The sequence below is a fragment of the Staurois parvus genome, unplaced genomic scaffold (assembly GCF_062004578.1).
Source record: "Staurois parvus isolate SC_StPar_1 unplaced genomic scaffold, SC_StPar_1.0 ptg000942l, whole genome shotgun sequence".
NCBI classification, from domain to species: Eukaryota; Metazoa; Chordata; class Amphibia; order Anura; family Ranidae; genus Staurois; species Staurois parvus.
In genome coordinates, this window is record NW_028318738.1 from 518,725 (window position 1) to 533,924 (window position 15,200).

Here is a 15,200-nt window from a genome sequence, read left to right on the forward strand (position 1 = left end):
GGAGGAGAAAGGTGAGAAAGGTGGCATGGGAGCGGGATGTGCAGGAGCGTGAGAAACTACTAGTGGAGTTGTTTGTGTCAGTGTGAGAGTGGAGTAATAGGAGGAGGTGGTGGGTGCCTACATATCAGGGCGCCTACACGTGAACATCGATTGTGATACACGTTACATTCACTGTAGTGACAGCAATAATTCTAGCGCCAGACCTACTCCATAACGTTAAGCAGATTGGGACTTAGACCCCGCGCCCTGAAGAACCCCGCGCTGTGGGTTGCTAGAGACTCTGCCAGGCGGTGCATGACAGATATCCCCCAAATGTCAGGACGGTACAGATATCCCCCAAATGTCAGGATGGTACAGATATCCCACAAATGTCAGAACGGTACAGATATCCCCCAAATGTCAGGATGGTACAGATATCCCCCAAATGTCAGAACGGTACAGATATCCCCCAAATGTCAGAACGGTACAGATATCCCCCAAATGTCAGAACGGTACAGATATCCCCCAAATGTCAGAACGGTACAGATATCCCCCAAATGTCAGCACGGTACAGATATCCCCCAAATGTCAGAACAGTACAGATATCCCCCAAATGTCAGGACGGTACAGATATCCCCCAAATGTCAGGACGGTACAGATATCCCCCAAATGTCAGGATGGTACAGATATCCCCCAAATGTCAGGACAGTACAGATATCCCCCAAATGTAAGGACAGTACAGATATCCCCCAAATGTCAGGATGGTACAGATATCCCCCAAATTTCAGGACGGTACAGATATCCCCCCAAATGTCAGGACAGTACAGATATCCCCCAAATGTCAGGACAGGACAGATATCCCCCAAATGTCAAGACAGTACAGATATCCCCAAAATGTCAGGATGGTACAGATATCCCCCAAATGTCATAACAGTACAGATATCCCCCCAAATGTCAGGACAGTACAGATATCCCCCAAATGTCAGGACAGAACAGATATCCCCCAAATGTCAGGACAGTACAGATATCCCCAAAATGTCAGGACAGTACAGATATCCCCCAAATGTCAGCACGGTACAGATATCCCCCAAATGTCAGGACAGTACAGATATCCCCAAATGTCAGGACAGTACAGATATCCCGCAAATGTCAGCACAGTACAGATATCCCCCAAATGTCAGAACGGTACAGATATACCCCAAATGTCAGGACAGTACAGATATCCCCCAAATGTCAGGACAGTACAGATATCCCGCAAATGTCAGCACAGTACAGATATCCCCAAATGTCAGAACAGTACAGATATCCCCCAAATGCAAGGACAGTACAGATATCCCCCAAATGTCAGGACAGGACAGATATCCCCCAAATGTCAGGACAGTACAGATATCCCCCAAATGTCAGGATGGTACAGATATCCCCCAAATGTCAGAACGGTACAGATATCCCCCAAATGTCAGAACGGTACAGATATCCCCCAAATGTCAGGATGGTACAGATATCCCCCAAATGTCAGCACGGTACAGATATCCCCAAAATGTCAGGACAGTACAGATATCCCCCAAATGTCAGCACGGTACAGATATCCCCCAAATGTCAGGACAGTACAGATATCCCCAAATGTCAGGACAGTACAGATATCCCCCAAATGTCAGCAGAGTACAGATATCCCCCAAATGTCAGAACGGTACAGATATACCCCAAATGTCAGAACGGTACAGATATCCCCCAAATGTCAGAACGGTACAGATATACCCCAAATGTCAGGACAGTACAGATATCCCCCAAATGTCAGAACAGTACAGATATCCCCCAAATGTCAGGACAGTACAGATATCCCCCAAATGTCAGGACGGTACAGATATCCCCCAAATGTCAGGACAGTACAGATATCCCCCAAATTACCTCTTTTTGCAAAGTAGACAGTCCGACGTATTTCATAAGAGGCGTGGCAAGTTTTTTGAAGTTGTAATTTTTTGTCATATTTTTTCGGAAAATGAAAAAAAATAAAAAAAATTATTTGCACTATTTATTTTTTTACATACTGTCACCAGTGCAGTACAGCGTCATCATATAACTGGCATGGCGGTGATCAGGGACACTGACTGGTGACAGTATGAACAAAAAAAATTATACTTTTTTTATTTTTTTTATTAGTTTTAATTTTTTATTACACTTTTTTTATTTTTTTTAGATTTTTTTCATATTTCACTATGACCAAAATAGTACAATATTACCATAGTAACGTTGTACTACTTTGGGGAAGTGATCTATATATTTTTTTTTTTTACACAATTTGCTTATAGCAAAGAATTACTTTGCTATAAGCAAACATTTACCTGAATGAAATCGATTCATTCAGGGTTTTTTTGTGCTTAGCTGTGATTTGGCCACAGCTAATCACATGACACAGTTGGGCTGTGATTGGCCTAGCTTGTGCATGTGATCACTGTGACCATTCACAGCTAGACACACTTGTATACAATGGATGGCTTGAAAGGAAGCCATCCATTGCATACAACTAACATGTGACCTGCTGTGATTGGTCACAGCAGGTCACATGGTACTGGCAAAGGAGCACATATCTGTTATCGGCCGTGTCCGAGGTACACGGCTGGTGACAGACTGCACCACAGCGTGGCCCTGCGGGCATGCGCAATACACTCTCCGGGAAGGAAGCCATATGGTGTCCACCCGGAGGGACGAGTTATTCGCCCGGCCACCATCTGGCTATAGGTTGGGCGGCAACATGTTAATCTGGAGGGAATGATCTCAGTGGAAAGAGTGCCTTGAGTGGGGGAGGGGTGACAACACTAGGGAGAGAGTGTCCTCAGAAGGGGAGGGGGAAAGGTGTCCCCAGTGCAGAAAAGGAGAGAGAGGGGTGTAATCAGAGGAGGAAATGAGAGGAAGGGAGTATCCTCAGTGGAGAGGGTGTTTTTAGTGGAGGAAGGGTGTCCTCTGTGGGGGGGAGAGGGTGTTCTTAGTGGAAGAGGGGAAGTTTTTTTTTGGGTAAATGACACCAGATCAAAGTCCTCCTGAGAAGTTCCTAAAAAAAAAAATGTCTTGTCTATGTAAAAAAGATAACTTTAGCTGAACATTAGAAAGCACAGTGTATTCCAAGGTGGCTAGGAGGTAAACTGACCCCAACTTTGTTTGCCTACAAGGAGGAGGACAATGGTCTGTTTACACAACTCCTAAACAAAAGCTCCATTGTTCTCAGAGTTTCATTTCTCCAGAAGGAAGAACCTGTTCTGGCTGTACAGATCACACAGGTGGAGTCTACACTGCAGTCTGCATTGTCAGCCGAGCAGCTGAAGGAGTCCAACATCTAAACGTCTACTAATCAGGCGTACTCTTGGAGCACCACCTACACAAGACTCACCTCGTCCATCTAGACTGCTCACTAGAGCTTCTTCTACAGCCTCTGACCCATCACTTCCCTCCTCTGCTGGAGGCACTTTATTAGGATCTATAGAGGGACAGCACCGGCCTCGTTTTGTATATCGGAATCAAGGAAACAGCAGAGATCCGGCCACAGGGGAGCTAAGAAACATCAACGCTGCAACAAGGGATCTCCCACTCATCCAACCATCCCAACAGATGATTCATCATCAACAGAAATAGATGGAATTGTCACCTTCTCCTCAGCTGGACTGACATTGGGTAAGATGGACCTTCTGGGGAAAGGTTTGGGCTTTAGCCCTAAAGGTATCATGAAGTTTTTGTTGGCTCAGGACTTGTATAGATGTTTTAGGAATATTAGATTGAAGGTACATTATTCTTGGAGAGGTGATATTGAGGGATCATCTGTAGTCACACCACTGAATAGGTCTGTCTGAGGTTTGCAGACAAAATGGAAGTTTCCACCACCCACTACATATGCAGCAGCAGAAATGTTTCTTCATTTGGATGATAAAGATGGTGAGGTATGACAGTCTATAATCAGGAACTCTGGGGTCATATCCTAATAATGGGACCATTGAGGAGAAAGGTGCATTGCCATCATTAGCAGCAAGGGGAGATATAACATTGAAGCCAGCTAATAAGGGGGGATGGGTGGTCATTATGGACACAGCCTATGATGACAATGAGACACTGGAGAGTGCAAAGTCTGGTGCAGATCTGCATAGGAACCAATCAGCTTCCAGGTTTATGGTCAAAGCTTAATTGAACAAGCTGAAGTCAGAACCTGATTGGCTCCCATGCACAGCTGCACCAGATTTTGCACACTCCAGGTTTAGTAAATCAGCCCCATTGTGTCCATCTGAGATGGTTTGTGCCAGATCCCGGGTTGTGAGTTCCATTCAGTACAATGTCTTTGGGTTCTCTTGCTAGTTGACTGCCCCCTTGTTAGTTGAGGTGTTTGTAGTCATAGAGGTGTTGGGTCATGATGGAATAATGTTGTGTCAGGTGAATGGTAGGCTCTGACCTGGTTTTATCTGCCAGCTCTGTGTTGATTTGCTGAGTTTTATATTGTTTGTTATGTTCATCCTTGGAATGTCCATCCTTAAATCTGATGAGGCCAAGATGGCGGTCAGAGGAGCCGCATGACCCAGAGCTCTGGTCGCCCCCAAACTCCATCCCATTCCCACCAGCTAAACTGACTTAACAGCGGCCACCCCAACCCTCCTTGACCCCCCCTGTACCTGGAGAGGGAGCGGTGCCACGTGATCCACCAACGTGCCCTATCCGCCACCTCTGCCACGCTGGTCCCATCACCACGTGGCCCGAATCTCTGCCGCCGCCGCCATGCTGGTCTCATCACCACACGGCCCGGTTCTTTGCCGCCGCCGTCACCGCTGGCCACATCCAAGCTCCTCGGGCCCTGGACACACCAGGAGAGGGGAAGCCACCGCCCTCTAAGAAGTGAAGCCGCCGCCCAAGCCTCCATGGTGCCTGTCCCTGCAGCCCCGCCCAGGCCTCCCGAATCCACCGGCCCTCCCGACAAACCACCCACAACCTGATCAGCTGCACACAAGCAGCCTGCATATAAGCTACCGCTGGGTAGCAGCAGGCAGGGGGCAAGCATTGGTGCCCCCCAGCCCTACCTCTGCCCCCAGGGCCCTATAACTGCCCAGGACTATCCTTGCATGGCCTGCTGTTGCCCACCAAGGCGCACCCCCCATGACACCTACAGGGAGTCTGCATGGCAGCACCACCACGCGCATGGCCACCACCACCAAAACGGGCCACTGAGAACCAGGATGCCTCCTCTCCAACCCGAGGGGTTAAAGACACTTCCACCACCCCCACCCTGTGAGGGAAATCCACCACCACCAACATGGACAGGGTAAGCCACCACCACCAACTCAGCACCCCTGCTCCCCACCATGTGCTACAAAGCCGCCCCCGTGACCCGCCACCGCACAACCCCATGGCCCATCATGCGAGCCTGCCACGCGGCCTACAGCACATGCCGGGCCCTACAACACCTACAGGTGCCAGACCCTGCTGCTCCCACAGACGCCGGACCCTACGGCACCCACTAACGCTGGCACACAGCGCCCATAAGCACAGTTGAGAGAAGGCAAAACTGCCATCACCTCCGGGATGCTGCCACACCGCCGTTTTTCTCCACAACGAGGGGAAGCTGCCATCACCCCCAACAAAGCTGCCACCACAAACCCAGGGGATACCACCAGAACCTAGAGGGCCACAGGAGCACACAAGGCTCCAAGGACAACCACAGTCAACCCACACACCAGCACCACCACCCTGGGACTTCCACCTGGACCCTGAACCCTGCCAAGCATGTCTCCGCAGGAGCACACGCAAGTTGCAGCCACACATCACTCCTGACCTGATCACCCTGACAGCACTCACACCGACCCCAACCCAGCTCAACCCAAAGGACAAGTAACAGCCGCACAACAATCCAGATCCGTCCACCCAGGGACTATTCACACCAACCCCCATCTCTGCTCGACCTAAAGACACGAACCCTTGATGTAAGACACCACAACAAGAGACCCCACTGCTCACCAGACTGTCTACAATCAAGCGCCCCTGGAAACCATCCACCCTCACCCATTCCCCCTCCTTACTCCCCTACTACCCAGCTACTAGAAGCCACAGCAACAAGATACGCCACTGCACACTGGACTATCGACAGCCAAGCCTCCCACCACTCCTATCTGCCACCCTTAAATGCCTCTTCCACTCCTTCTCATATTCCTCTCCTCCGTTCCCAAAATCTATTCTCTATATCACTCTGCTCCTCCCAGACAATTGTATATTGTGTCCTCACTGCTTCCTTTGCCCCTCTACGGCACCCACCACCTCCTTCTAACACTCCACCCTCCCACAGACCCGAACACCTCCACTGGCAGATTTGCTCGCTCCTGCACATCCCGCTCCGATGCCACCTTTCTCACCCTTCTTCTCCTCCTAACCTCCGGGAACATCTCCCCGAACTCTGGCCCTCCACCACCTCGCTCACCCACACAGCACCCTCCCGCTTCCACGTCCTGCCGCAACCATTGCAACTTAGTATCTGTCCCCCTGCTCCCTAAAACCACCCCCCCCCCCATTTTCATGCGCACTCCTGAACGCCCGATTGGTGTGCAACAAGCTCACCGCCATCCATGACCTCTTTATTTCCCACTCCCTCAACCTCCCAGCGATCACGGAAACCTGGGTCCAGGCCACTGATTCTACCTCCCCTGCTGCGCTCTGCTATGGAGGTCTCACCTGGACCCACTCACCCAGGCCCAACGGTCGTAAAGGTGGTGGGGTTGGTCTGCTCCTGTCACCGCAGAGCACCTTCCGAGTCCTCCCAAACCCCCCCTCTCTATCCTTCTCCTCCTTCCAGGCCCACTGCATCCGACTATTCTCCAATACCCCCCTGAAGGTTGCCGTTATCCACCGGCCTCCTGGACCTCTATCCTGCTTCCTGGATGACTTTTCCTCCTTAATATTCTTCCTCTCCTCCGAGCTACCCACCATCATCCTTGGGGATTTCAACATCCCTGTCAACGTTGACAACCCAGCCACATCCCATCTCCTCCACTTAACCTCCTCCTTTGCACTTGCACAGTGTGTACAATCCACCACCCACTCTAACGGAAATATCCTGGACCTTGTCTTCTCCAAACGCTGCGCTCCCCACAACCTCACAAACTCCCCCTTCCCTCTTTCTGACCACAACCTTATCACCTTCTCTATCTCCTCGTCCTCCAACGCCTACCCCTCCAAATATCTTACCACCACCAGTCGCAACCTCCGCAACCTGAACCCTGCCCCCCTCCACTCTGCAGCTGATCAACTCCACGACCGCATCCTCCCCCTGTCCTGCCCCGACTTGGCTATGACTGCCTACAACAACACGCTGTCAACAGCCCTTGACTCACTAGCGCCTTTAACCACACGAAACATCAGACCTCGACCGCTCCAGCCCTGGCAGAATGATCACACTAAAACTCTCAAATGATGCAGTCGTGCCCTGGAGTGACTATAGCACAAAACCAGATCCCAACAAGCCTTCACCCGCTACAAATCTGCCTTCCGCACCTACACCTCCTCCCTCCACTCCGCCAAACAAGCCTACTTCCTGACCCTCATCAAGGCCCTCTCCTCCCATCCTCGCCGACTCTTCTCCACATTTAACTTCCTACTCTCTCTGCCCCTACCTCCACCCAGTTCCTCACTCACTGCCCTTGAGATTGCCAATTACTTCAAAAACAAGATTGACACTATTCACAAGGACATTGCCGCAACTCACACTCCCTCCAAACCTTCGACCTTACTACCATCGAGGAGGTCTCCAAAGTCTTCACTGATGCCCGCCTCACCACCTGCCCCCTCGACCCTATCCCCTCACAACTCCTACAACCTCCCTCCTCCTCCATACTATGCTCCCTCACCCACATCTTTAATCTCTCCCTCTCTTCCGGCACATTCCTCTCCCCTCTGAAGCATGCACACATCACCCCCATACTTAAAAAACCCTCTCTGGATCCCAATGACCTGAACAACCTCAGACTCATCTCCCTGCTTCCACTCACATCCAAACTCCTCGAGCGCTTTGTCTACACTTGCCTAAGCTCTCACCTCAACGACAACAACCTCCTTGATCCCCTACAGTCCGGCTTCCACCCCCTACACTCCACCAAAACTGCCTTACTCAAACTCTCCAACGGCCTCCTAACAGCCAAATCCAATGGCCACTATTCTGTACTCCTACTCCTGGACCATCTGGCCTGCCTCGCCACAGGCTATCCCCCTTTCAGTCTATCCTGAATTCGGCAGCCAGACTCATTCACCTTACCAACCTCTCCGTTTCCGCCACCCCCCTCTGCCAATCCCTCCACTGGCTTCCGATTGCCCAATGGATCAAATTCAAAATCCTAACAGTGACGTACAAAGCTGTCCATAATACCACCCCAAACTACATCACCGACCTAATATCCAAGTATCACCATTCACGCACTCTCTGCTGCTCTCAAGACCTCCTTCTCTCTAGTTTCCTGGTCTCCTCCTCCTATGCCCACCTCCAGGATTTCTCCAGGGTGTCACCCATCCTCTGGAACTCCCTGCCCCAACCCAACAGGCTATCACCTACCCTCCTCTCCTTTTGGCATGCCCTGACCCATCTTTTCAGGGAAGCCTACCCCAACATCTGCTAATCCTCCTACCTCCTCCACTCTTCCTACCATTCCATCCCCCACAGCTACAGTATCTCCTGTACCACTTTCCCCTCCCTCCTAGATTGTAAGCTCCAAGGAGCAGGGCCCCCTCATGTATCACATTATATTGTGTTGTATTGTTACTGTTTTGTTTGTTGCTTGTTCTGTCCCCCTTTGTAATGTACAGCGCTGAGCGAACTGTTGGCGCTTTATAAATTCTGTATAATACTAATAATTAGGGAGGACAGTATGATGTTGGAGTGAGGACATTTTTGTTGTGCGGTCTCTGTTAGTTGTAATAGTTTATTCTCAGAGGCTTCCTTTGGTCCCTGGAGGATGTTTGGGTCGGTGTGTATGATGATACGTTTGGGTCGGTGTGTATGATGATATGTTTGGGTCGGTGTGTATGATTATATGTTTGGGTCGGTGTGTATGATGATATGTTTGGGTCGGTGTGTATGATGATACGTTTGGGTCGGTGTGTATGATGATACGTTTGGGTCGGTGTGTATGATGATATGTTTGGGTCGGTGTGTATGATGATATGTTTGGGTCGGTGTGTATGATGATATGTTTGGGTCGGTGTGTATGATGATATGTTTGGGTCGGTGTGTATGATGATATGTTTGGGTCGGTGTGTATGATGATATGTTTGGGGTTGGTGAAATACGGATCATTGATGACTCCTATCGCTTGTTCAGTTGTTGAACTTGAATTTTGTTGTCTCTTGTTCCTGGGAAGAGCCGTTTGGTGTTTAGATATTTCCCATTGGAGTCTATTATTACAAAAAGAATCCGGAGTTTGTTGGCTGTTCTTGTGGTTTGATGATTGTTTGTTTGTAGGGATGGGCTTCATGTTCGAGTTGAACAAAGTTTGATTTGAACATGGCCGTTCATGTGTTCGGCAAACACAAAGGGTACGGGCATTCAGTGGGCTGTTTACCCTGACAGTGCATTGTGTTTGGACAAAGCAATGCACCTAATCACAAGTCAGGTGTAATACTTTGACCAATCACAGTGTGTGGTGATGTCACAAGGGGGCGGGGTATATAAAAACTGTTGTCACGGGCACAGCTGTCAGCCAGGAGCCAGCATCGCAAGCGGAGCTTTTTCCCCCCTTTTTTGGGTAGCGGTGGTGGCAGCATCATGACTGACGTTGGATCTACTTTGGGGGACATTTTTTAAAATGTTTATTTTTAATAAAGGACTTGTCAAAGACTGTCTCCTATCATTTTTTACACTACCCTTTTTTTTGTGAATGGGTAGCAGTACCACATACCGCCTACTCATTCACATAGGTGGGGGGCGGGATCTTGAGGCCCCCTTGTTAAAGGGGGTTTCCATATTCCAATAAGCCCCCCAGGCTGCAGACCCCCACAACCTCAGGCTATGGTTGTGGGAAAGAGGCCCTTGTCCCCATCAATATGTGGACAAACACCCCCCCATGTTGAGGGCATGTGGCCTAGTATGGTTCAGGAGAGGGGGTGCTCACCTCCTGATATGGATTTTTGGGGGACCCCCATACCATTTTTAAAAAAATGATTGGCATAGAGGGTTCCTCTCAAAATCCATACCAGTCTCGAAGTGCTTGGTGTGGATGAGAGGGGGGACAAGTTTTTTTTTTTTTAATTGTTGGGCAATGCTGACAATTCTTTTGACATTCAGCTGTCAGCGGGGAGCCCCATTGACACCAGAACATGAATGAATGTCTCACTACTAAAATACCGCGTGACTTCATCATAGAACTCATGCCGGATATTAGTAACTGAGCGGGATCTTCATACTCAGATGCGGTAAGACACCTCTCAGTCCTTCATCTTCGACATTCACTGTAGAACATTCTGTAGGTTCGGATGTTTGACCGCGACCTGAACAGGGGGGTGTTCGGCCATCACTATTTGTGGTCTCAGGATTAGTAGAGTTGTCTTGGCTATTGCTGGTCTTTGTCTTGTTACATTTCGGAAGCTGATTGGTCTCACCGGTCTGTTGTTCCTTGATGGGTACTTTGTATAAATCATCCTCTTTGATTCTCTTTCCTGGTTGTTGAGCTCCGTTTGTATCTTTGGTGTCATTATCTCTTCCCTCAGTTGAGGGTTTTCTTGGTGTAATTGTTACATTTTAGATTGAATTTCTAGGATAGATCTGGGGGGGTATTTTTAGTGTTTTTAGCTCTTCTCTAAGCTACTTATTTACATTTTCTCACCTGTCTTTGACATTTTTCTTTTAATTGAACAAAGTCTCTCCCTAGTTGGGATTAAGCTTGTAATTTTTGGATTTTTAGATGTACTTTCTGAACGAACCTGCAAATCGAATCCAAGCATTCTGGTTATCAACTCATACTCCCACCAGGCATGGATTGAGCAGGTGAACCCCATAATAATACATGAAAACCTAACTTCTCCTAGGAGACTTATGGCTCTCTGGCAGAACTGGCTGGATACTCCGGTACTCACTCCCCATACTTCATTTGTCATAGGTTTTTATAGGTTTAACTTTTTTAGGCCCCTAAAAATGGACCCGGCCAATTGTACCCTACTAAATGGTAACTACATTGGAGGCCGATACTTGGTGTATGATCCTGTAGACACAGGCCTACTTGAACGGTGTCAGCTATCTATGTATGTACTGGAGAGAGTTACTTGCCATGTACAGGTGAATTGTTCTACGTTGCTTCTTATTTCTCTTTTCATTTGTTTATAGAAAGTAAAAGTGACACCAGAGACAAAGCAAGTTATTGTTCTGTATGATCTGTAACATTGCCACAACTGCTTATACATTAGAATGTATGACTCCATTGTCTGGGCTGGATGTTGGATATACTGTGTGCACTTAAAAACTTAAATAATACAATTTAGTTTAATTAAAAAAAAAAATATTTATATATATATATATATATATATATATATAAATAAACAAATGATGATGTACATATGCTTTCTATATATATAACACAGGTGTCAAACACCTGTATCCAGATCCTGCCCTCTAGGTTATTTCATGTGGCCCTTGCATCTCTCCTGCAGGTACCCCCTTGTTTCCTCCCCCACCTTGTCTCAGCAGTCGGCAGCAGAGAGGAGAAAAGAACTCCTCTGCCAAATCCTGCACCTCTCAGTGCAGCTGCAGCATCCCCTCATCTCCACCTCCCTTGGTCTCAGCATTCAGCAGACTCTGGTAATTGACTCCACTCCTCCTCTGGTCCTCCTCCAGACCCTACACTTTCTGCTTTCCAGCTCTGCCCCCAAAGGATGTGCACAGTGATGTTAGGGTGGGTGTGGGGTTCTTGGCATCTGATGTAATGGGGGGGTGAGGTGCTCTGGACATCTAGTCTTACAGTTACACCTGGTCCTTTGAGGACAACCATAATGCTGACACAGCCTGCGATGATATATAAGATATATTTATTAATGATCATTAAAAATAAAAACCAACTTTAGCCCCTTTATATAGAATTCTGATTTTTATTTTTAATTTTTTTTTGTACAGGTGGATTGATGAACCACGTTTTCGGTCATGCTGGTGTTTGTGAATACAACTCAGTCACATGGAAAAACCAAACATCTGGGTGTTGTAATTGACTGAAAGTTTTTATTGCAGTTCACTGGAGGAGTCACACAGGACACAAGTCATATCCGTGTTCTAAATGTCATAAGAGCTTTGGGTCCTCTTCAACACTGATCCAACCTCAGAGGACAACATGAGAAAAGTCATTTCAGTGTTCTGGATGTGACAATTGCTTTACAGTAAAGTCCAACCCATGTATACATAAGAGGAGTCATTTCAAGCTATTTCTTGTTTGGAACGTGACAAAGATTTTACAATGGAGGCAAAACATATCACACACCAGAAGGTCCACACTGGAGAGAAGCCATATCAGTGTTCTGAATGTGACAAAGCTTTTACATGCAAGTCAAATCTTATCATACACCAGAGGAGTCACACTGGAGAGAAGTCATATCATTGTTCTGAATGTGACAAAGCTTTTACACAGAAGTCACATCTTATCAGACACCAGAGGATTCACACTGGAGAGAAGCCATATCAGTGTTCTGAATGTGACACAGCTTTTAGACATAAGTCAGATCTTATATCACACCAGAGGATTCACACTGGAGAGAGGCCATATCAGTGTTCTGAATGTGATAAAGCTTTTATATGGAAATCACATCTTATCAGACACCAGAGGATTCACACTGGAGAGAAGTTATATCAGTGTTCTGAATGTGACAAAGCTTTTACAAATAAGTCATATCTTATCATACACCAGAGGATCCACACTGGAGAGAAGCCATATCAGTGTTCTGAATGTGACAAAGCTTTTACATGGAAGTCAGATCTTATTATACACCAGAGGATCCACACTGGAGAGAAACCACATCAATGTTCTGAATGTGATAAAACTTTTACACATAAGTCAGTTCTCATAGCACACCAGAAGGTCCACACTGGAGAGCAGCTATATCAATGTTCTGAATGTGATAAAACTTTTACACAGAAGTCAGTTCTCATAGCACACCAGAAGGTCCACACTGGAGAGCAGCTATATCAATGTTCTGAATGTGATAAAACTTTTAAACGGAGGGGAAACCTTGTCATACATGAGAGGATTCACACTGGAGAGAAGTTATATCAATGTTCTGAATGTGATAAAGCTTTTACACAGAAGTCAAATCTTATCAGACACCAGAAGGTTCACACTGGAGAGAAGCCATATTAATGTTCAGAATGTGACAAAGCTTTTACAGGTAATTCCAGGCTAATCTGTCACCAGAGGATTCACAAGCTTGAGCTGCATAGAGGAAACTCCAGAAGAAGGGGCAATATTAAAGAAGTCACAGCTGTCCCATTAGGTTCACAGGCCCAATGTCTTCCCACAAACTAGGGAAGACATGATGCTACTTAATAGAAAAAACATTTTTTGAACAAACAGGACTCTAATGATCGGATTCATTGATTTTAGTGCTTATATCCATCAGAAACACACCTAGAAGGCCTGTGAATATTTTACCTTTGGACATTTTTTCAGACAAGCAGCAATGACTGAACTGTATTCCTCATCATTCTCATCTTTATCCTTTTTTATGGAGCATTGACTGAACATGTAATGCATTTTCATCATTCACTAACTGAGCTATGTTCCCATGTGTTTTCTTCATTGCCAGAATCTGACCAACCAATACATGACCAACAATGCCTCAGTACCAGAGTCTAGGATGGGGTCCAATGGCTTCTTGCCAAGCCTCTGAAACCTCATTAGGAGAGTCCATTCCAGGTTCTTTTGAGAATTTATAAATCATAAGCTAGGCTTGAGGGCTCCAGCTAAGCCCACCTTGTCCACACCTCCCATTACATGTTCCACCTCCTCTCCCATGATCAATGCCTCCTTTCCATGTTCTATATCCTCTCATGGATGACATCTTTCCAGGCAGGTCTGTAGCTGAGATACCAGCCAGATAGAGGTCTCTGGTTAGAGAGTAACTTCTTAAGCTGCTGTAGGCCTTCCAACACGGAGTTAATGCTGTTTTAGGGGATGTATTCAACAGTATCACCTACTCCCAGCTGGCCACTTGTGTTTCATCTGGTTTTCTCAAAAGGGATTCTATCAGGTGATGATTGGATGTCCTTGTTATCTTTTTTTTTTTTCTGTCCAGCTATTGCTCATCTCCATAAACTATTCACACGGTACAACTGCAAGAGATCTGAACTTACAAAGTGCTAAGTGTGCGGTCATATTCCTACCACTTCTTCTGGGAGACTGAAATTCCTCTTATTGGGGTTCACCTTAATGACTCTGAATGGACGAGTTAAGACATCGGCGCCACAGTGTAACAATGGGCAAAATCAATAATTACATAAATGGTGCAATCTGTCATTAGCATAAACGTTTTTGTTTTTCCGAGTCTCCCCTTGTAACTTTTTTATTACCTGTTGACCCTCCCAGTTTTTTTCTGCTTCTTGTAGAAGGCCAAGCTATTTGGCAAAAATGAAAGTTGGATGGTTGGGAAACACCATATAAGACTGCTGGGGGTGCTTACAACTGTCATCTTCCATTGATATGGTGGGTTGAACCTTATATAAATCCTGTTGCTGTAACTGCTGTAGAAGCGTTAGCTGAAGTTGGACTTTACTTGTTGTGTGTCTTCCTTATAATCTATCTAAGACTTCCCTGTACAGGGTGACAACGCTGCTGTGTAATGTTCCTACAGAATGATCAGGGTTGTCACCCTGTTACAGAAGGTGGGGAAATAACAGATCTACAGACAGGACCAACAGCTGATACAACTATGTTGCAGAGGGAACTCTGGGAATGCTAATGACAGATTGCATTACACATTCAGTTAGCAGACTTCCTGCTGTTGGTCTTCTGTTTGAATTGTGTTCTGATATTTACTGTCCTGCTGTAAAAGGTGTAAATGATTGTCCATGTTTTCTGTATAGCAGGGAATACAACCTCATATCAGGAATATTAGCATGGGTACTTACCCAAGGGGATCATCTTTTTGGATTTGGAAGAAACATTTCACATGGTTTCTTTCCATTAATGACACCGATAAGGGGAGTCTCACTTACTTCACTAACAATAGGAGAGCCAATCACAGGC

General features: G+C 46.9%; 1 protein-coding gene across 2 annotated transcripts; it reads left to right on the forward strand.

The window, feature by feature from the left end:
• Nucleotides 1–12,419: 12,419 nt before the first annotated feature.
• Nucleotides 12,420–13,465, forward strand: LOC149441823 (uncharacterized). 2 transcript variants are annotated; one of them, XM_089656846.1, is made up of 2 exons: nt 12,420–13,096; nt 13,181–13,465. In XM_089656846.1, the coding sequence occupies exons 1-2, from the start codon at nt 12,420–12,422 to the stop codon at nt 13,314–13,316; spliced, it is 813 nt and encodes a 270-aa protein (XP_089512972.1). In that variant the 3' UTR covers nt 13,317–13,465. The 2 variants fall into 2 exon arrangements, with proteins under 2 accessions (XP_089512972.1, XP_089512973.1); XM_089656847.1 differs by having other exon boundaries at nt 12,420–13,012.
• Nucleotides 13,466–15,200: the final 1,735 nt, after the last annotated feature.

What these genes read in the sequence shown, in the direction of transcription:
- LOC149441823 (XM_089656846.1), top strand. Translation starts at nt 12,420, where the DNA reads ATGGAGGCAAAACATATCACACACCAGAAGGTCCACACTGGAGAGAAG. An exon ending in GATAAAACTTTTACACAGAA is followed by an intron (nt 13,097 to 13,180) that starts GTCAGTTCTCAT and finishes TTTTAAACGGAG; the next exon opens with GGGAAACCTTGTCATACATG.